The sequence below is a fragment of the Megalops cyprinoides genome, chromosome 7 (assembly GCF_013368585.1).
Source record: "Megalops cyprinoides isolate fMegCyp1 chromosome 7, fMegCyp1.pri, whole genome shotgun sequence".
Lineage (NCBI taxonomy): Eukaryota > Metazoa > Chordata > Actinopteri > Elopiformes > Megalopidae > Megalops > Megalops cyprinoides.
In genome coordinates this window covers 13499229-13522065 of record NC_050589.1, presented here as the reverse complement: position 1 = coordinate 13522065, position 22837 = coordinate 13499229, and the positions used below count along the sequence as shown (strand labels likewise).

Sequence of the window (22837 nt, the reverse complement as noted above, 5' to 3'; positions counted from 1 at the left end):
ACTAACACAGACGGGTAGTAGTGATATTGGTCGGTTTAATTCTGGCTGTCTTCCTGTACGGACAAACAAGAGAGCAGCACAAACTAGCTTTCCCTTGGGATGCAATTATAAGGAGGTAATACTGTTCCCCTGGCAACCGCTGTGTGCCCTTTATTTTCCAAAGAGGCTATCCGCATTCATAGCATTGGAAGTACTGAAGGCAGAGAGGCAGTTTTGTTGCATGTTTTTGCATGGTCTCACTGATGGTGTTAGATCTTAAGCAATTCTGTGTTGTGTAGCCACATTACTCAGCTTATAAATGGATGACTTGTTTTAAAAGTGTTCTTTATCCTCTCAGAAGCAGTTAACTTGGCAAATTACATTTACATTGGTTCATTTGGCAGACATTCTTACCCAGAGCGACTCGCAAAAAGCGCAAGAAGTAGGGTTAGGCCTGCAGTGACACAGTCTTACTTGTGATGTAGTACCATTGCGGTAAACAATTTCTTATATCACCATTTTCAACTGCCAGCCTTGTACTGCCACAAGCTTCTGTTGCTACAACATAGGGGCCACAGAGCTGTTTGTAATGTTATATACATAATCAACCGTTAAGTAGTAGTAACATAAGTTGGTATACGACATAAAGTAGGTATACATTTTGTCATCCTCCTTTCTAATCTTAAGTGCTGTACAAGGGTACACCGTACACGCGTATCTCAGATATTCTCAACAGTACTACGGGAGTCATCGCATCGCTTCATCCACCGCTAAAGCAATGGCAAAAGGGCGCGATTTGAGCCAACATGGCGGTTGAGTGGCTATCTGTGGGAAGCTCCTCCCACTCCCGCCCACGGTTTCAGGTGCCTGTCCAAACAAACCGCCTACCAACAGCTGCTGCATGCCTGCATTGGTACGCGCACCTCAGAGCGTGTGAGAGGGTACGGCACCTGCCAGGGCATCATTACATTGTTAATATTAAAACGAATACGAGCAGACTGAAGCAGTCCATATACAGGACTAAATCATAATAGCAGTAAAACTGCATTTTCGTCAAAGATTAGGTATCTTTTTATCTCCTAAGTAATGTTGCGTCTGTTCTGTTGACTGAGCAGGACAAGGTGACTTGCCGGTATACGACAACGTCGTCATTCATCCTTTCCGCCAAGTAGTAGGAGCTTACGGAGCGTTGTATTGGAGACTTCAGCTATCTGTGAGCAGCAGACCACAATGTCGGACTCTGCGGGTGACGGAAAGTTGGAGGTGAAGCAAGCTAGCAAAGAAGTCAAAGAGAGCGAGAATGTGGCGGAAAAATATTCAGCGATGACCGTGAGCAGGAACAGTGACATTAACGTGGGGGAAGTATCCTCCGCTTTCACCGCAGTCCCTACTCACAAATCTGTCAAGAAGGTAAGCGATTTGCTATCACCTGGGATTTTTGGACGGTTAAACCGGAGCAGTCTGGCTTGCATGCGAGACAGCACTGTATAAGACATATGGCTACCTAGTGTACCAGCTGAGATGTGCGTTTGACATTCCAGGGATTTAGTGTATGATAAACTATTCGAATAAGGATGCGCTACCGAAAGACAACTTGTTTTAAAAATCGCATCATGCATTTTTTGTGTGTATGTTCATCATGTTTAACTGGCTGGATAGCCTCTAACAGAACATTGAGACATTTGGTCCAGCTCTTAAAGTCAAGAATCGCTGATGTTACCGTATTGCAGTATCTAGAACCTAGTTATTTTGGCTAGTGGTTGCATAGCTGCAACTGTGCTTATTGCCATGAGATTTGTAGACTGCATGGTTTGAGCTTCTTACTTTTTTGCTTCTCTCTTTCTGTTATAAACTGGAGTTTGTGAACAACCTCAAAGCTAGTTAACCATAGGCAATAAAAACATTTTGGTGCTCGCTAAGCACAGACACTTGCTTATACATCTTGGCTGGAGTGTATGACCTGATTACCTCGAGGACAAATGAAATGGGGGCAGGAGTAGTGTATGTATAGGATAATATATGAATGACCTGCTGGAGGACTCAGCTAATCACGTTACAAAATGTATAGAGAAATATCTCCAATCTGTATGTTAACACAAGCTGTACGTACTGCTGGGTAACTGTTCTGCTACTCTTCATCTTCTGCCATGTGTAAATTTCTCCTTTCCAGTTTTGTATATCGTTTATCTTATCTGACACCATAGTGCATCCATGGAGTGGATTTCCTATTATGATTAGAACTGGATAATTGGAATCGGGTACAGTTAGTTTAGAATTTGTTTCAGGGCAATATATTATATATCCATATAACATTCTGCATATGTTACATATAAAACACATTTAAGTGCAAACCACAACTGTATGAAATGAGACAGTTGGGTTTTGTACATGGGCAGCTTATACATGTGGTTGAAACTGTGGATGCAAACCAAAGAGCACATTGGGTCTGTCTTAACCTACTCTGTGTAACCAACTGCATATACATTGCTCCACTCAAGAGTATTAATATCTGAAATATGCATCTTCTGTAGCACAGTTTCCCTCCCACTGTATAGGAGTGTTAATGTCTCCCTTTCAGGGGGAGAGTGCCCCCTTCTGGTCTGTTAGCAGCCGAGTTTTCCCTGTATATTTCCTAACAAAGCACTAGTACCAGTCTCAGCCTCAGTTAACAAGTATTAAGCCTAGCCTCACATACCAAATAGTAACCAGCCTCAGTCTCTAAACAAGTAAGTGGTAACAGTTAAATGAACACTTAAAAGTAGTAACATCTAAGTACATCCTCACGAAGCACCCCCCCCCCCCCCCCAAACTGTTTGTATTGCCTTTCCTCTCTTTTTGAGCTTGTGTGGCTTGCTTTGAATGTGTAGACTAGGCAGTCATGTGACATGACAGTAGGTCATGGGTCATGGGTCAAGGGTCTCTATAGCTAGCATGTTGCCTAACAGGACTGATTAGCTCTGAGTAGTTTTTCGCTGCACTTGACTGCTCTCAGTACTCTGGGTTTACGATGTGTGAATGCACTGTGGAACAAGATCTTCACCAGAAAACCACACACATTTAGTGGTGGCTTCTGGAAGCCAGCCAAGCTGGCATACACTGGTATACAGATGTGCAAACTGTGATGGACTCCTGGCCTGAAACCGGGAGAGCAGCTATGATTTAGATTTAAGGATTAAAGGTCAGTGTGTTTTGCCGCAATAGAAGTCATATTTTTCATTGTCATGTGCACCATTAGTCATATTGCCACAGCGCATTGGAAAGTTAGTTTGCTAATAGTCATCTGAAGAGCTTTAGGCTGGGCGCCTTCATTGACCTGTCTGGGGTTCCAGCACCTGATCTCAGTGTGACCTGGCTAGTGTCCTTGTTCCATGCTGCTAAACAGTTAGTTATTTGCAACAGCATTCTTAACGCTGGCTGCTCCACTCCTTTTTGAACATGTAGCCCTTGCAGCCACTCTCCAGATGAGAGTGGAAGTTGCACCTGTGTCTTAAGCTGCGGCCTTTACCTGATGCAGTAGGTCCAGGATTGCCATCTTTCACCATGGAAACATACATGTGTAATGGTCTCCTCCTAACCTCTTTAAGTGACCACTGAAAAAGCCCAGGGAGGAGATGTAGGCTGGACCATGTGTCCTCTACAGTGAAGCAGAATTCAGGCATTGGCGTATGCAGACCTGGAACTCATCTCTTCATGTACAGGTTGCTTTGCAGACTGCTTTGATGAGAATGATATGTTCCCTTTGATCATAGTAAACATCGTCACACATTGCACGGTAGTATTTTCAGTTTCAAAGGTGGAACTTTACTCTGTTGGCTTTCTGTGCCAGGGGAATCAACATAAGGCAATACCAGACCCAGACCAGAAACAAATTTCTAGCACATTCATTATTTAAGATCTTTTTCTCTCTCTCTGGGGAATACTTCATCTGTGTGGATTATAGTTTGGTTGGAGAATGTTGTAGTTAGTTAGCTCTCTGCATGATGAGTACAGTCAAAGTTCTTTAGCCCTTTGTTAGCCCCCTTTTTTCATCTCCAATTGTAGTTAAATGTAGTAGTTACAATCAAAAGGAGTGTGTGGCACGAAACGCACCATAAAAACTGGGAAACTCCCAGCCAGTAGAGCTTATTATGCCAGCTGGATGTGACATTATGCAGATAATGGTGCAGCAGGCATGGCTGCGGTGTAGGAGCTTGTAGTGAAGGCCATTCTATTTGTGAAGAGATGCAGTGTGGGAAGTGACCTTACATGTAAACACATTGTGTTACATTGTGATACAGCTTGGCTCCCTCAGTGCTTGGCTTCCTCGCTGGTTAGACTCCATAACCTTGTACGTCTGCAAGTAGGTTGAATCTGTTTTGCTCTTGGTTTTGCTGGCCTTTCCCAGTGGACCAAACACAAGTTTAATTTTTCATTAATATTTTATTGAAGGTGGAATGGGCCCTGCAAGCTGCGGCTATCTCCCTCTTCCTCCTCCTCCCTCCCCCTCTCTCTCTTGCTGTCTTCCTCTCTCTCTCCCTCTCTCCCTTGGCCCCTTTTTGTAGTGAGTGAATCCAGAAGGGTGCTGTGGCTAAGTAATTGCTGCTGCTGAGGCTCCCTGTAGGAATGTCAAATCCTCTTTGACTCCTGCTGGGAGAGAGTACCAGGAGACACCTACGGAACTCCCTACCCACCCAGACACACAAACATGTACACGTACACACATGTACCTATAGACACACACATGCACACACCAGATGCTTCATAAGGCCGTTCATTGGGTTCATTTTACTGTGAAATGAATCCCCTTCAGTGTGCAGGCATTGCTCGCACAACATTACAAAGCTGTTAGCTGAAGACCAGGGGAGCTCTCTGCATTTTGTGCAAGTGCTTTGTGCTTTCCTTAGCTTTTCCTCTCCCTTCACTTGTCCTGCTGTGATTTATGTGTTTGAATGTTTTTTCATGATGAAACTATAAACAGAAAGCTGGTGTCCAAAGAATCCCTATCAGATTTGCACCGAGCTTAACACCGGTGCATAAAGCACTTAACACTGGTGCACACAGCAAACACAGCACCGTGTCTTATACTGTTGTTCTTCTTTGCTGGCATCATCCGCTCTCTTACTTGAGAACGGCTAACCTGGAATACTCTCAAACATTATGTCATAATTTCAGTCACTGTCAAGTCACAGTCTTCAGGTGAAGATGGATATTTTGCTCTTTGCCACCTCAGAGCAGCCATGCCTTTTCCAAAGCTGACAAAGGAAAGGAGTTCATGCCTCTTCCACTGGGCATGAGGTCAATTGCGGTTCTTATCTCTGAAACATCCGGCTTGTTGTGCAAAGCAGTTTAATTTAAACAGAGTCAGTGCCAGCATTGTCAGTTAGAACCATTTGTGTTTAACATGGATATTTTTTAATCATCATTTGCTGGCTTTTCCTTATTAATGTCAAAGGTTACAGATCTCTAGGAAGTTGTGTAACTTTGCAGGAGATGTGAAGTTAAATGTTTTCACCTAAAGCATAAAGCCAACGCCTTTTGTCCAAACAATGTGTTAAATAGATGGCTGTAATTGACTGGAGATTTCCCTTTTGAATTTAGAAATATGAAGTGAAACACTCAGTGTGCCTGCACTCTTTAGTTCTGTGGCTCCTCTTTGCTTGGAGTGGTGTGAGCAATACGTGTGACAGTGAGTTTCTGACCTTCACAGCATGAGTCATAGTGATCACTGGGAAACACAGAACACAGAAAAATGGCAATAAGATGTGAAATTCAACGCATCCCCACTGACTTTCAGAGAACATTTCCTCCTGTGCTGTCTGGCTATCCCATAATTTCTGTTCTGCCCAGAATATGTGCCCGGTACTTGGCAGGTGGCTGCTGGTTAATGCATGGTAAATAATGGACTTTGTTTCTCTGGAAATTTGATGTCTCCTGTTGTCAATCTTTGGAATAAGACAAGGGGTCCTCTATCAGCAGATCAGCAACAACGAATTGCTCTGTTTTTCATTAACTCCATAATGTAAGGATATAATGTTGTTTTTCCTAACATTCTAGGCATGATTTATGTTACCAGTCAGTGTTAGCGGGACATGCCATTCTGACTGCTATATAAATCTCTGCAGTTTCCTTCCGGAAAGATCAATCTACGTCTTGCTCTGCTGTTGTATTGCTAGGCAGTACAGGTGAAGGTCAGTGTGGTTTGTCTGGGAGCAGGTTTGGTAAGCCCCTATTGGACTATTTCCTACAACACCTGTTGGCTGTCATGCCACTGTGTGCTTCTCACAGAAGACATTGTGTCCTCCACTGCAGCACCCTGGCTTTTCTGCATGGTCCAAAGGGAAGGCCACTGACCATCATTAACAACAACATACTCATCGTTTTTGCAGTACTGATCTCTTCATAAAAGTGAATGTAATGTTAGCTATTTGGCTAGAAGCATGTGTATGTTGTGACATTTAACAGCTGAGTGTCAGTGGCAGTTATACAATGTGGAAATTTCAGTGGAATCCTGTTTCATAAACAGGCATCGCTTGCAGCTTAGGAGAGGGAGACCTGCAGCTCTGGACAGGAGAGACCTGCGGCTTGGGAAAGGAGAGACGTGCAGCTCAGGAGAGGAGAAACCTGCAGTTTGGGAGAGGAGAAACCTGCAGTTTGGGAGAGGCATTTGGTATGGTCCTTCTGTGAGCATTGAGGAGGAGTTGGAGAAACATAAAAACAAGGAGAAACACAACTAGATAGAGAGCGAAAGGGACAGAGACAGAGAAACAGGGAGAGAAAGAGAAAGCTGGATTGGGGAGGGTGGAGAGCAGGGTGGAGACTGTGGCCCCACCCCCAGTTTTGGAGGTGAGCATAACAGAGCATGAGGGTGAAATGACATTCATTCACTACTGGAGTAACAGAGACCTGCGGAGTGAAGCCATGGAGCACAGACAGGAAAGAGTGAGTACTTACGTACCACTGGGGCACAGACAGGGCAGAGTGAGTACTTACATACCATTGGGGCACAGACAGGGCAGAGTGAGTATGTACAGACCACTGGGGCACAGACAGGGCAGAGTGAGTATGCACAGACCACTGGGGCACAGACAGGGCAGAGTGAGTATGCACAGACCACTGGGGCACAGACAGGAAAGAGTGAGTACTTACATACCACTGGGAAACAGACAGGACAGAGTGAGCACTTACAGGCCACTGGGGCAGGCACAGAAGAGTGAGACATTACAGACCCCAAGAGCACAGGCAGGTAGGGCAGGGTAATATCTGTAGTATGTGTAAGTGACTGTATTCTTATACTACGTGGTGGCTTGTGATTTGTCTGCCAGACTACTGCTAAAGTTTGGAGCATTTTAGAGGGCATTGTAAGGAGCATGGTATGGAGTATTGTAGAGGGTTTTGTGGGGATGTTGGTTGCCTAGTGTTTTTTTTAGGGGGGCCAGGGGATTTGGCAGGGAAGGTATTTCTGAGACTGGGTATATATCCCTGTGTTTGCTCCAGTGAGGGGTGGCAGAGGTGGTGGTGGGGGGGGGGGGGGGGGTGGGGCACAGTGTTTGCTGGCTGTATTTCAGCCCTAGCAGGAGCTACTTGATGCAGCTGATCATATACCTGATAGACCCAGTTCTGAGCGTGCTTCTGGTTAAAGGAGGACAGTTTTCCTGTAAAGTTTTACATCATGCCAGGAAGGGGAACTTATGTTGCTACTATGACAAAACCAATCCCAGGGAAAGTCTTTGGTTGGGCATACCAAACTTGTAAGGGCAGTTGACTTGATAGTTCAGGGTTAAATATTTGTTGGATTTTTTAGAGGAAAATGTTCACGTTCCTATTAGATATAAATGGTACTAAGTGTGTGGTAAACCATTTAGAATTTTTATCAACCAGCTGTTGCTGAAGAACTGCAAAACTGAACCAGGTATCACAAAGTAAACCCTCTGTCCTTTTCTCTCCATGCTGAGCACTTATTAATGAGTGCCTATTACCAATCATATATTTAGAAGTGCATATTAATGAGCACTTATTAAGGAGCGCCTATTAATGTTCAGTTATGAAGGAGAGACTGTTAATTAGCACTTAAGGAGTGCCTATTAATGAGTGCTCTGTCAATCTTTAGTCAGTCCTCTTTCCGATCTTGAGCACGGCTAATCTCTCCCGTGGGCATGTTCAATGTCCAGAGTTGGTGAGCGTGCAGTTAATTTGCACAGGGCTAAATAGCTGAAAGCTCGCTGTGGAATCAGCCACATCCTCACCAGAAACACCCATCTGGAAAAGGTGAAGTCCATTTGGCCTACAGCAACATGGACCGAACGTCCAAAGTCAATGTGGAGCTGAACAGCATTTTGAAAGTGCATTGCAGTGTCATGCAGGGATGTGGGTAAACAGTCTGTGCGACAGTCGTCTTAAGAAAGGTTTGGTTGTGTGACGCTATCCTGTAGCCCTGGGCTCTCTTTCTCAGGGAAATCAGGGCTGACATGTCTGAGAGAGACAGAGAGATGGAGAGGAAGTGAAACGCTACTCCTCCACACATAATGACATATCCACACCACAAGCAGCAAGCAAACAGAACCCTATTCTGTACAGAAATAAAAACATGATTGCCTGTCTCTGCATAGGGTTCAAATACAGCAGCTCTTTAACACATCCCTGTTAGTAGCAGTGTTGCAGAAATCATCTGTCTCTGCTTTGTGTCTGTCTGTCCTGGCTGCACATCCACATCCTTGCATCCTAACAGTGTTTATCAGGAGTCTCATCATTAAAGCATCCATGTCAGTCAGTTTCACAGTGATGTGGAAGGCAGGTCTCCATGGGGCTGCAGACAGGAGCTCTGACAGTGAAGACCTTCATCGCTGCCTCTCGTCTGGTCATTTGCAGCCAGTGAGCATGTCACAGTATTCACAGCAAAAGTGAGGATAGCTGGCTGGGAACTGTACATTTCCATGGTGTGTGAGTGTGTTACACAGTGTGTTCATATGCACTCTCATAGTGTGTGTGTGTTCACTCTCAGCAATGTGTAACGTGTCAAGGTAATCTAGTCTCACAGTAACATGTGGTCTGTAAACTGAATGGCTGTGAAGTGAGGACTTCATGTATACTGATAGCACAGACTGTAGCTCTCTGCCCAAAGTGCTCCTGGTCACTTCCAGCAGTTTGGCCTGTAGGCCCACCTCATACTGGAAGGCCAGTAAACCTGTCACTGAAATCACCTATTGAAAATATAATCTATTTTGTAAACATGTGTAGTATAGTAATGCTTTTTTGAGAAGTGGATGAAGAGTTATTCCTGCTACCCTGCTTTCCCCAGCTCTAAGCCAGCACGGAAACACAGTACTTACACTGTAAATACGCAGGCATTATCGGTGCTTACCCACGCAGTGTGCAGTAGGACCCTGTCCCTCGTCGTGTGTGCCGGGTGTTCTGGGCAGTGTGTTGTGTAAACTGGCAGGTCCCATGCAGTTGTTTTCAGTAAGCACACAAAGCTGTTTACCCTCCCTGCGCACAGGCGCTGCCAGGAGCTGTAACCAAGCTGCTTCCATATCCCACGCTCTTCTAGGGGGGCCTTATGTGTGAGATGCACCTGACCAATCAGTTGCGCCCTGAGTTCCAGAGCTAGATCAGTCAGGGTGGCTTTTAAGTGTGGTGTTGAGCATAGCATAGTATAGCAGTGTGTATCTCTGTGGGGCTAAGTGTAGCGGTGAGCATCGCTATGGGGCTAAGTGTGCTAGTGTGTATCTCTGCGGGGCTAGGTGTAGCAGTGAGCATCGCTATGGGCCTAAGTGGAGCAGTGTGTATCTCTGTGGGGCTAAGTGTAGCGGTGAGCATTGCTATGGGGCTAAGTGTAGCAGTGAGCAACTCTGTGGTGAATCTGAGAAAGGCTTGTGCAGCATGTGCAGTGATCTGTATCAACATCTGCCGGCAGCTTAGGAAGCACTGGAGCATTTAGTATCTTTATTACCATATTTATAATGGATTCAGTGGCACAGGCTGGAGTAATTAACCAATAGGATTTAAGGATTGAAGCCACTGATTGTAGAGAGATTGAGGTGATTTACTATGGAACACCTTCCCCCAGACAGTCCGCCCTCTCCCCTAAACACTTTAAAAATGCAATGTTCCATGCCAACAGCTTAACATTGTGTATTTGAATAAATCATGATTGGCAAGCCAGAGAATGTTAAAATAGCATTGTGGCAGGCAGCCTTTGTGGTTAACTCATGCATGGTCACATCAACACAAAGGGTAATCTGCTAGTCAGCCCTTTCCTCACGTAACAGGATCATAGGAAGAGTCATTTTGAGGTGAAGGGCTACTTACAGGTAACATATTACTGTCTGAATATTATTTGAACACATGGGGCAGAGTTAGCAATGCTTAGCAGACAGCATGCTTAGCTCCAGTTCCGATTAACCACATGTGATCTGAAACGGGGCAGCATTGTAGCATAGTGGTAAGGAGCAGTGCTTGTAACCAGAAGGTTAGTAATTTGATTCCCGACTGGGACACTGCTGCAGTACCCATGGGCAAAGTTCTTAACCCACAACTGCTGCAGTTAAATATCCAAGCAGTATAAATGGACACAGTTGTGACCTATGTGAGTCACTCTGGAGAGTGGACAGTATTTTTAATTTTATAAAATGATTTTTCTCATAAACATTCTGAGCGTTCTGTCAGTCTCCAGTCAGTAGAAAGTAAATTTAGTAAGTGCCTCTTCTAATTTTGAGGAGTTAGAATGCACACATGTCCTCCTGGTTCAGTGCAGTGTGTCTTATATTGTTTTTGCAGCAGATCCACTTTGCAAACCCAGAAGAGAAGCAGGAATTCAGCAAATTTCCCACCAAAGCAGGACGCCGTTCCCTGTCACGCTCCATCTCCCAGTCCTCCACAGACAGCTACAGCTCAGGTACCCACCTGCCCGTCCTATCCCCAATCTGACAGATTTTTATCCCTTATATTCCCACTCGGAGACGCTTTGGACCCTCTCTGAATCGGAGAGATTTTGGCCCCTTTGTGAATCACAGGGGTTTTGGTCTCTTGCTGAATCAGAGAGATCACTGTTTCTCCCTCTCCAGCGGCCTCATACACAGACAGCTCCGATGATGAAACCTCACCGCGGGACAAGACGCAGCTTAACTCCAAGGGCAGCAGTGACTTCTGCGTGAAAACCATCAAGCAGGCCGAGTTCGGCCGCCGTGAGATTGAGATCGCCGAACAAGGTGTGTATGTGTGTGTGTGTGTGTGTGTGTGTGTGTGTATGTGTGTGTGTGCGCGCGTGTGTGCACCTGTGTGTGTGTTTGGGTGTGCATCCACTTGTTATAGTGTTACCGGAGGTGATGAGTGATAAGGGTGTTGTGTGATGCAGGTGCTGATGTTCTGCTTGCTGCTTGTGGTGTGGATATGAAGCACCCCAATGTGTCTGTCATTATGTGTGGAGAAGCAGCGTTTCACTTCCTCTCCATCTCTCTGTCTCTCTTAGACATGTCAGCCCTGATTTCCCTGAGGAAGAGAGCCCAGGGGGAGAAGCCATTAGCAGGAGCCAGAATAGTGGGATGTACCCACATAACCGCTCAGATTGCAGTAAGCCATCCATCTGATTCTCACCGTGTGCACACACACACACACACACACACACACACACACACACACACACACATATGTACAGGTTAGCATTGTTCTCCATGCTCACAAGCACACCATAGTTATACATATATATATGTATCTGGAGTGACTGCCTGCACACTCTGGGACAGGGGTCAGGGGTCAGGGGTGCTTCAGAGGATTCATTTTTGGGACAAGACTGATCCATCAACCTGCCTCTGTCTGTCTGTCTGTGTCCGTGTGTCTGTCTGTCTTGCAGGTGCTAATAGAGACTCTGGTTGCTCTGGGTGCTGAGTGTCGTTGGACTGCCTGTAATATCTACTCCACACAGAATGAGGTGGCTGCAGCCCTCGCCGAGACCGGTAAGGGACACATTTACTGGAGCAAGGTGTTTACTAACCATCATGACAGTCACCATTAATGACTGTTTCTTAAGCACAGTGGCATTGTGTTACTTTGCCTTTGACGCATACGCAAGAATTCATATGTGCCTCTGAGTGTTAGAAATGCAGTGTAGCCATGAGGGGATTTTGCAGATTGGCTACACGGCTACATTGGTTGTATAAACTCTGCCTCACAGCACCAGGCTGGCAGTATTCCTTCTTCCTGCTTCTCCAGTACGCACCTGCTTGCCTCTCCATGATGTTGCCATGGTATTTCCTCAGGGGATCTATACCTGTATTTCTGTCTGTACTGCAGTAACAGTAAAGGACAATACAATCTTGTTATTGGTTCACCTCTGATCAGTGTGTCAGCTGTTCCTTTTTTAATACAGTGCAACTTTATGCATGATCGGAATCCTAGTTCTCTCATGTTTCACATTCCCACATTCTAAGGATTTTTTTGAAGTACATTTGGAAAACATTGGTTTTCAAGTGTGATGTCTGTGTTTCCATGTCTGATCTCGTCTGGACCTTGCACTGTTCAGTCTGATGTGGTCTGTGCCACTGTGACAACAGCCTGTGAAGTAACTGTGTAATTACTGTCACACTGTCACACCAGTGAATCTGGCTGCAGCTGTGCTCTTGGACAGCCAGTCAGCCTCGAGTTTTGCCGTGTGCCAAGATCATAGTATTTAAAGGGAATAACCTGTATTATTTTGGTTTACAAGCTAATTATAAAGGAAGCCTTGCTTTCCTGTAGCCTCTGTAAAATGTCTCCATAAACCTTTATTGCCAGTAAAGAGCAGGTTAATGTTTCCAGTCAGTAAATTATTAGGCACAAAGTTGGACATGTTCCATCTCTGCCTCACAGTGGCCGTGCTTGCACAACAGGCAGTGCTTGGATGAAAGGTGTGGAAGGTAGATGAAAGGTGTGAAAGGTAGATGAAAGGTGTGAAAGGTGTAATTAAATTACATTTGGAGCTGCTGTAGCTCAGTGTGCCAGGCACCCATGAGCAGCGCTCCGCCAATCCTGTCCTCAGGACACCTCACTGCTAACCACCACTGCCCTTTGGCTTAGCTTCACTGTTAACCACCACTAGCCTTTAGCTTAGCCTCACTGCTAACCACCACTGCACAAAGCATGCAAAATACAAGCCAACAATAAGTATCAGAGTATTTAATGGTAAATGGCCTCCAGTCGCTCAGGGGCCACCCACGCTGGTTGGCTACCCCACCCAGGGGGATGGAATCTCTTACACAGACTGGTTGTGTGTGTGTGTGTGTGTTGAGTGGGAGGCAGGTATGACTCCCTCATGTGATGCCAGCATTTAGAGTGTTAGATTCAAATTGATGGTACACCCTCTTGTCATCCTACAGGGGTCGCTGTGTTTGCCTGGAAAGGTGAGTCGGAGGATGATTTCTGGTGGTGCATCGACCGCTGCATCAACAAGGAGGGCTGGCAGGCCAACATGGTAGGAACAACTCAGCCCACCGTTCACCCCAAAATCACCCCCAGACCACCTCAAAGAGGTCATCAGTGTGAACTCTCTATAGATAGTCCTGAGCATATTCTTACTGCACTGTGTGTGTGTGTGTGCGCATGTGTGTGTGTATGTGTGTATATGTATGTGTGTGTTCTGAACATGTGGTCACTGTGCTGCTGTCAGATTCTGGATGACGGGGGGGACCTGACACACTGGGTGTATAAGAAGTACCCCAACGTGTTTAAGAACATCCGTGGTATCGTGGAGGAGAGCGTCACAGGTGTACACAGGTAAGGCTGTGCCGCCATCAAGTGCAGGTGTGGTCTACAGAGTCCAGAGGTTGGGTGCATCATAGTAATAGCATTATTAAATTCATCTAATATTTAATTAGATTTCTCTAAAATAACAGGTGCTTTATCTATAAACAAGGCTTCATTGTGTTGGTGTATTTGTTCTCCATGCACAGCTTGGAGATGGTGAAAAGACTTGCTCCAATGATAATGCTATATTGTGGTTTTGCCAGGTTGTACCAGCTGTCCAAGGCAGGCAAGCTGTGTGTTCCTGCCATGAATGTGAACGACTCGGTCACCAAGCAGAAGTTTGACAATCTGTACTGCTGCAGGGAGTCCATTCTGGATGGGTGAGTCAAAGCCCCCCTTTCATGACCCCCGTCGTGACTCACAGCCCCCCTATGATCCCCTGTAGGCATTATTCAGCGCCTCTATTTCTTTCGCAGTCTGAAGAGGACCACTGATGTGATGTTTGGTGGAAAACAAGTTGTGGTTTGTGGTTATGGAGAGGTGAGTTCTGTTTATACACACCATCTGAATCTGACCTCCTTGTGCTCAGACAGTCAAACTGAACCTGCAAAATGCCAGCCCAAGTCTGATGCTGGGAGCTTTCTGACCAAACTGTTGCCAGGAGTTGCAGTGTTTAACAGCTGTATTGAAACAATGCTGACTCTTTTGTTCAATACTGAGTCTGAGTCATTCTGGAGTCCTTTTTGATCTTGAGGCTGAGCCTGTATTGAGAGTCCTCTTGTCTGTCTTGTAGGTCGGGAAGGGCTGCTGCACTGCATTGAAAGCTCTGGGAGCCATTGTTTGTGTCACAGAGATTGACCCCATATGTGCCCTGCAGGCCTGGTGAGAAACAGGAAACAGGAAGTGGTCCTGTGCTATGGGGGACAACTCAGCTGACACCAACTGCACCACAGACGCCACATTCCATATAAAACTCTTTAAATGCCTACTGCTTCAGTGGGAGATTCACACTCAGCATTCATGTCTGTTTGCTGGAAGTTCTTACTCAAAGTTTAAAACATTAATTTATAATATAATCAATTTATAAATATACATTAATCACATATTGTTCATTTCATTGGTAGAAGACTAATTTTTTAGGTCTTTTCAAAGTTATCGATACAGAATGGCTGAAACATTTTTGGCAGAATAAAGCTAATAATTAAAGTAATCATCATTGTAATGAGGCAAAGGTCATAGGACACCGCTAGACTTCCCCAGCCCTCATTGAGCATACAACACTCAAACCTTCTCCTGATGCTCCATTAGCTTTGGCTCCTTTTGTTCCTCTTTAATCCCATTCTAGCTCAGTGTGAGCTGCCACATTTCATTTGCTTTAAGCAGGTGTTCTGATTTTCAGTTTCTCAGGCGGGAACCTCGGTCAGGTGTGGCTGCTAATTCTGTACCTGTCTCTTCACAGCATGGACGGGTTCCGAGTAGTCAAGCTCAGCGAGGTAATTCGCCAGGTGGATGTGATCATCACCTGTACAGGTATTACAGCTCCGCCTCACACCACCCTTCAGTTGCCTTACACTGCCAGCTGTATCTATATGTAAGCTGAGTGTGCCATTATAGAAGACCTCCCTGTCCACCTTGCCTTTGAGTTGTGAACTGACCAGCCGGCGAATCAGTATGTGCTTAATGGACTATTTTGGAATGGAGGTGCATAGGCAGCTGTGGCCACTCTGAGATGGTGACTGAGAGGTGGTTGTCATCCTGCAGGCAATAAAAACGTAGTGAGCAGAGACCTGCTGGACCGGACCAAGAACGGATGCATCATATGCAACATGGGTCACTCCAACACCGAGATCGACGTGGTGAGGACGGGAGAGGCATGTGAATGTGCTCAACTAGAGTGCCATCACAGCCTGCACTCACATACAGCATCATTTCAGCCTATCAATGCTCACCTGCAGCATTATTTCAACCTATCAGAGTGCTCACCTACAACCATCACAGCCTATCAGAGCACTTTCCTACACCACCAGCACAGCCTATGAGAGCACTGCCCTACAACCATCATAGCCTATCAAAACGCTGGCCTACAGAACCATTTAAGCATTTTCATGCATGGGCATGTATGTGTACATGTGTATGTGTGCGTGAATAAGCATGTTGGTATATGTGTGACTATGTGTGTATGTACATACTTATGTGCAAGTGTGTTAGCATGTGTCAGTGTGTAATTGTGAGCACATACATGTGTGTGTGTGTGTGTTTGTTTGTGTGAGTCTGTACATATGTGAGAGTGTACATGATATGTACCTGAGCACTGCACTTCTCTCTCTCCAGGCCAGCTTGAGAACGCCAGAGCTCACCTGGGAGAGGGTGCGGTCACAGGTGGACCACATAATCTGGCCTGATGGCAAGAGGGTTGTCCTGCTAGCTGAGGTACAACAGACTGCCCCATGCCGCCTAAAAACTATTCCAACCCAGCATCACCCTGTCCTTTATTGCTAAAACACACGTGTCGCTTATTGCTAAAACACCCTGTCTCCCTCTGCTAAAACATCTTGTTACCACAAATTGCTGTGTGATTTGCATATGTGAGTTTGGGACTGGCTCTTGTTCTTGACTTGATGGTGTCTTTTTGTGTCACTTCTCTGGATGCTCTTGACTTCTGGATTCTCTGTGGAAAAGAGTGTCAAAATGTTAAAAATTGTATTCTGGTATTCAGGATGTCAAAAATGTAAATGTAACATTGTGTCTGTCATTCTGGATAAGAGCATTTGCTAAGAGATAGAATGTAAATTCAGACAGGTTCATGTTTGGAGAAAGCCAAAGGAAGCCTTTAACCCACATTTCCTATTACCAACTGCTAAACATGGTGATGGGTCTGGTGGTATGGACAGCCATCTTATGGGAGTCTGATTATTACTCTGCATGGTAGAATTATGGCCGAGGAATACAAAGACATTTTAGGTGACCAGGCACACCATGCTGCAAGTCTTGTTCCTGGAGATGTTCCCATATTCCAAGACAATAACTCTGTGTCGCACGCCGGAGGTGTGGTCAGATTGGGGACTGATCGGACATGAAATGGACTGGAATGTTTTCCATTCTGCTGACCAGTGTTTATAACAATGCAGATAAGAGTCAAAAAAATACAAAGACAAAAAACTTCTTCGGTTTAGCCTCACAGGTCTTCCAAAGTTTCAAAGAACTAAAGTAACAGGGCAAAATAAATTACCAACACAAATACTGTTTTTATCAGGGAGTGATATGCTGCTGGGATTTTCCCATGGTTCATTTCCTCTGCTGTTTCTAGCTCTCGTCTCTGCCCCCCAGCCTCTCTCATTGTGGACGGGACGGGAGAGGTCTTTAATAGCCGACGCCCTTCACAGTGTGTGTGACGTTAATGTTGCCCTGGTGCGCTGCCTCCAAGAGGGCATGTTTCATTTCCCTCGCCTATCGCCCCAGAGAGAGGTGTACCACACACCTCCCATACATGCTGCTAACTAGATCCAAGTGTGGTGTCCTGAAAGCCAGGGTGAGGTCAAACGCTGTGTGTTGCAGAGTAGATTTCCACTTCCTTCATCTCTCAAAAAACCGAAGGCTTTCCTTCTTGAAGAATGATCCACCTTGCCACTAGAAAGAGTTCAAATCTTGTGTAACAGTATTCCAAGAAGGACTGAAGCTGTTCCTACTCCTTATTAAGAAATATTCCTACAATGTTTGGTGTTTACATTTTTTTCTACCCCCTGTATTTTAATTCCACACAGGCCACAGCTGTTGTGTTTGGAATGAATGCTCTGTTTAACCATTGATATTGTACTGATGTGTGCAAACACTTTGAGTTCAGTTTGTACAAGCTTACCATTTTGATCTAAGTCTGTACATCGTTACCACATTCATATGAATTTGTACCTGGTTACCATGATTAATCTGAGTCTGAGTGTGAATTTCATGGTGATCTGAATTGATACCTGTTTGCTGTAGTCATCTGCACTAGCACCTGCTTACCATGGTGATATGTGTTTGTACCTTGTTTCCACATTGATCTGAATTGCACTTGTTTTCCAGGGTCGCCTTTTGAACCTGAGCTGCTCCACAGTTCCCACGTTTGTCCTGTCTATCACAGCCACAACACAGGTGAGTCTTTGCATATCACAGGTAAGGGTGCTATGGCTGGCATGACAAGACACATGCTGACAAGACATATGTGTTTCATATATCCCTCATTACCAAAAATGAGTCATTAGCTGATAAGAAGTATCATTTATGGGAAAGTGGAGCTGAAAGTGGAGGTTTTAGGACAACAAACTCCAGGAAAGTTCGTTACTTGTGAAGCTTGTGAGGCTTGTCTATCCGTGACACTCTGTACTAACCCAGGAAAGCAGAAGTGAGCCGAATGCAGTCCTTTGATACACTCACACGCAGCCAGTGGCTGTTTTTCACATTACAGGTCTCACAGTTCATTACAGTGAAATAAGTACCGATTGGAAGGTAGGTATTGCTCTGCTGAGGTCATGTTATAGGAGCCTGAAAAGTGTCAAGGATACTGAATGCAAGGAGCCTGAACACAAAGAGATGAGGAAACCCTGCAGACAAACCCAGCCCTACCCAGCGGAACGGAGCCAGTTTGTTCCACTGCTGTGCTTTCTGATTCATCATTAGTTGATGACTCCACTGGGGTCAAAGCCGTGCTCTGTCAGGTTCAGGGTCTCTCTCAGGGACCTGCAGGTGTGTGCAAGTGGCTCAGATGATGTCGGGGAGATGCACTTAACCCCTAAATGACTGTGGAACTTGTAATGTGGAAAATGGTGGTGGTTGGCACGGATTGTGCACTGGAGGGTTGTGCTTGCTGCTCCCTGCGCTCTTGTGTGAGTACACAGGCTGCAATAATAAGTAAGACGTTAGTAACAAGTGAGACGAGCCTGACGTACAGCTGCATTCACAGTCACAAAGGCCGGGTGAGAGAGAGGAAAAAAGCAAAAAAAAAAAAAATTAGCTGAACTGGCCAGCCTTTCCTAAACTCTTTTGGAGTTTCTGTCAGTAGATTCAGCCATTTGTGTTAAATAACACATAATGTTCTTATAATTATCACCACTATTAATTTGGTGATACTGTTTGTGAGAGCACTGGAGGAATTTTATTGATATAATTTTGAAGTATCTGTACACTGTAATTATTGTATGTACGTATAATGTTTTAATGAAATTAGTATGAGTGTATTTTGCATTTACCCCTTCAGTAACAATGTTCCCATGGGGTGTGTGGTGCCTACTTCATATATGTTAAATCATGTGATGAAGTGGTAATTTATTGCTGTTATTTATTGCTGTTTCATCACATAAATGCTGCCAGTAATTGGAGAACTTGGGCAGTGTGAGGGCTTTACTGCCCTCTGGTGTTCATTTTGTGCCAGGTCTGTGTGTCATCCTTCACAGTGTTGAGCTTTATCTCTGCTCCTCGCCCGTGCAGGCCCTGGCCCTCATTGAGCTGTACAACGCACCTGATGGGCGCTACAAACAGGACGTCTACTTGCTGCCCAAAAAGATGGGTGAGCCTGGGGTTCCGTCCGTCATCTTTAAACCACTGATTTGCATAAACATGGAACGTACATTTCAGGGTTTTATCATACCTGAACTCGCCTACTTTTACCCTTCATTAGATGCAAGTGTACGCTGTAATTACATCTTGATCACCATCTACTGGTGTCACTGTAGCATTGCACCTCGAAGCACGAATGAGGAAGAACTGCTCAAAGTGATCTTTGATACTACTACCAAAGACTACACCATCTTTGGTGCTACTCAAAGATGGTGGCGTGTACGGACGCAGCGGCTCAAGGCTCTCTACTACAGCGCACTCTTTTGTCCACAATTTCGTTGCACCCCCACCGTGCAATGACAATAAAGTCTATTCTCTAAAGTCTATTCTGATAGTGGTAGATTTCTGATGTCTGATTTCTGTGAAGGCTGTAGACATTCATGCTTTAGTCTCAACTGAGAGGCACTGTTACCAGTTGGCCACGATTCTAGGGGATAGGATGTTTGTTTGAGTACAGCAGAAGTTGCTGCGTATTGTGTGCACTTAACTGTATGTGTGACCATTTCTGTGTGTGCATGTGCCTGTTTATCTTTGTCTTTGTGTGTGTGGGCGCGCGCATGTATCCTGCAGATGAGTATGTTTCCAGCTTGCACCTGCCCACCTTTGATGCACATCTGACTGAGCTCTCGGACGAGCAGGCCAAATACCTGGGCCTGAACAAGAATGGCCCCTTCAAACCCAACTACTACAGGTACAGCTAATACAGTGCTGCAGGTACAGCTACTATAGTTACAGTACAAAGAAATGGAGCTGTCTGAGATCAGCCACAATACCCAGTCTCTCCACCACAAAGAGCAGTCATTCTCAGCCCAATGCACAAGGGTCATAAAGAGGGGACAGAGACCGCCTGATTTCGTAGATTATTATTATACCCCTGGACAAACCACAGAGAGCATTACAAATGAGAGAGTGGGGCTCTGATTCACTCAGGTGTTTGGTTTCAATTCCTATAGCAGTGTGTGGTGGCATAAAGAGGAAGCTGGTAATCTGTCTGCTGTTTCTGTGTTCACAGATATTAGTGTGAATGGAGCACGCTGACCTTCAGCTCTGAGAGAGACAGACGGAGAGATGGAGAGAGAGACTCTGCTGCTTTACAGGTGCTTCTCAGGAGCAGCACTGGTGTCTCTCAGCTCAATGGCATCCTCTGTCTCTTATGCTTTTTAAAATGAAGTAAACTGCCCTCAGTCCACTAAGGTACTGCAGACCATACACACACACACTGCTCACACACACACAAACATACACACATGAACACACACACAACCACACAGATATAATCTCACACACACACACACACACACACTTGCAGATACATGCTCAGTCAGTGTAAGAATAAGAATGAGGTTTGCCATCTCTGGCATCAAGGCATTATTTCATTTCCTGGCACATTTTTTTAGTATGTATTCCTTTTTTTAATTGCACAAATTAATTTTTATTCAGTTTTGAATTTATTTGCCTAGAAACCTTGAATATTGCCAAATGACACAATTTGTTTTATGCTTGAGCTTCTCTGGATCATTTTAGTTCACAGATGCATTCCATGGGCCTGGAGGGGGTTATTGCTCTGAGATCTGCTTCACAATGTGTGTATACGCTAATATGCAGAGGACATCTGTGCACTGTCTCAACAAGTACACAAGAAAACAGTAATATTTACAAAATGCTGTAAATGATGGGATGGAGGTGATGAAAAATGGAAGGTGTGAGCATGGGTCAGCTGTACCTAACTCCCAGCGCTTGCTGCAGCTCTCAGGTTCCCATGGCCATAAACCACATCTCATTCCTTTAAACGCAAACTGAGCAAGCATCTGGCTGATTGGCTGATTGGACGAGACCTATGTCACCAAAACATAATTCAGGGCACCATGTTGTTGAAGTGGTGAAGAGCAGGCCTCATAACCGAAAGGTTGCTGGTTCAGTTCCCTGCTGTTGGACCATTAGGCACTGAACCCACAAGTGCCTCACTTAATATTGAGCAGTACAAGTGGATAACATGTACGAATGGTAACCTATGTAAGTTGATATGGATAAGAATGTCTACTAAATGACAATGTCATTTGTTGCAGGATAACACTCAGCTGGTAAAACCTAGCACACTTCAAATTACCTTGGACCGGTGGCGTTGGATTCACCCTTCATACTAACTAAAAAATCATCTTAGCTCTTGACTTTTCCCCAGTGGCTCTCCTATCAGTTCTTACTGAGGGAAGTTATGGTTTGCATCATGCTTGTGTGGTTCGCTCTTAATTGTGTGGTTGCTGAGGATAATCCTGATTTCTTTGTGTGACCCTTGGCTTTCAGTAGTATTCTTAATCAATGTTCCTGGTGTTAATACACTTTGGATGTGATGAAATGCATTATACGGTTGGCTTTTTTCATCATTGCAAATTATCATCTTACTGAACCATGTAGGTCCTTAGTTGAGAGGACACAGTTATTCCCTGTTCTCTCATTGGTAGTGGCTCATGTTCATCATTGTAGCCTGCAAGTAGCCTGGGCAATGCATAAATGTGGCCCTCTACTAAACTTGAAAAAAGCAATCTTTGTGTAGATTTGCATCATTCACTGCTTTGGGTCTCAGGAGTTGTTTGTTAACACCAAGGTCAGGGGCCACGTGACTTTGCCTTCTGAATCACCTGCTGGCAAAAAGGGAAAATATATCCGTACCGTTTTTGTTGAACCCCAGAGATCCCTGTCTCTTTGAGCAAGCGTAATAATAATCATTCAGCCAGAGCCTTTTCCTTTCATGTCTGACACCCGGGCCACTGCTACACACAGATAGGATTCACACTGAGTGCTGCAGCTCGCACTGCGTGAATGCGGCTGTGCGTGTCAGACCTGCTGTTCCCACCTTCTGGTCAATGTTATGGCAGCAATTGATTAGCTCAAAATGAAATTGTTTTCTCATTTGTCTTTTCTATAGTTTGCACGCATGAAAAGAAAATGCCTTGCAGTCATACCCAATGTTCCTTCATGCTTTGGAATACACAGACCACTCTTTCAGTTTGCATTTCCTTTGAAACCATTTTGCATATGCTGTCAAAGAATGTGTTTGGCACTATTGGATGCTAGAGGGAGAGGGTTGTGTTGTACTGAATACATAGATTCGCTAGCCTTGAGTGGTTCAGGAAGATCTCTTCAACCCGTAATGCATTCACCATAAAAGCACAGCAGAATTAAAGGATCTCTTATTTAAACTATGGTTTGGTTAACTTTGTTATTGGCCACCCAGGTCACATTGGGCAGGTATTCATTCCAAGGGCAAACACTGCCAGATGCCCACCCAGAATATGCACTGCAATAGTGCAGAAGAGTTGATGACAAAAATGATACTTTTAGTATGTGAAGCAGCTATCACTGTGATGTATGACATGGGCATTGCCTTGTGTCATTATTTTACTTCCATTGTATCTGATGAGCTTTGATGTTGACACTTTTTCTTTAAACTGAATATTTTCAATATATTATTTAAATGAGTGATAAAGTTTTGAAGAAGGCAAACACTGTGCATAATAAACACTACACGTGACCTGTTCAGCTGTTTGAGTTCCTTTGTTCTTTGTGTACCGATGGA

General features: G+C 44.8%; 1 protein-coding gene across 4 annotated transcripts; it reads left to right on the top strand.

The window, feature by feature from the left end:
* Nucleotides 1–889: 889 nt before the first annotated feature.
* On the top strand, nt 890–22814 carry LOC118780506 (S-adenosylhomocysteine hydrolase-like protein 1). 4 transcript variants are annotated; one of them, XM_036533039.1, is made up of 17 exons: nt 890–1389; nt 10735–10849; nt 11019–11162; nt 11423–11523; nt 11804–11906; nt 13305–13399; nt 13595–13701; nt 13935–14051; nt 14148–14211; nt 14465–14553; nt 15131–15201; nt 15433–15527; nt 16003–16101; nt 17734–17802; nt 19135–19213; nt 19834–19954; nt 20276–22814. In XM_036533039.1, the coding sequence occupies exons 1-17, from the start codon at nt 1210–1212 to the stop codon at nt 20280–20282; spliced, it is 1656 nt and encodes a 551-aa protein (XP_036388932.1). In that variant the 5' UTR covers nt 890–1209; the 3' UTR covers nt 20283–22814. The 4 variants fall into 4 exon arrangements, with proteins under 4 accessions (XP_036388932.1, XP_036388931.1, XP_036388933.1 ...); XM_036533038.1 differs by having other exon boundaries at nt 10732–10849; XM_036533040.1 differs by lacking the exon at nt 890–1389 and adding an exon at nt 6836–6897 and having other exon boundaries at nt 10732–10849.
* The last annotated feature ends 23 nt before the right edge of the window (nt 22815–22837 follow it).

What these genes read in the sequence shown, in the direction of transcription:
- LOC118780506 (XM_036533038.1), top strand. Translation starts at nt 1,210, where the DNA reads ATGTCGGACTCTGCGGGTGACGGAAAGTTGGAGGTGAAGCAAGCTAGC. An exon ending in ATATGTGCCCTGCAGGCCTG is followed by an intron (nt 14,554 to 15,130) that starts GTGAGAAACAGG and finishes GTCTCTTCACAG; the next exon opens with CATGGACGGGTTCCGAGTAG. An exon ending in CTATCACAGCCACAACACAG is followed by an intron (nt 17,803 to 19,134) that starts GTGAGTCTTTGC and finishes TCGCCCGTGCAG; the next exon opens with GCCCTGGCCCTCATTGAGCT.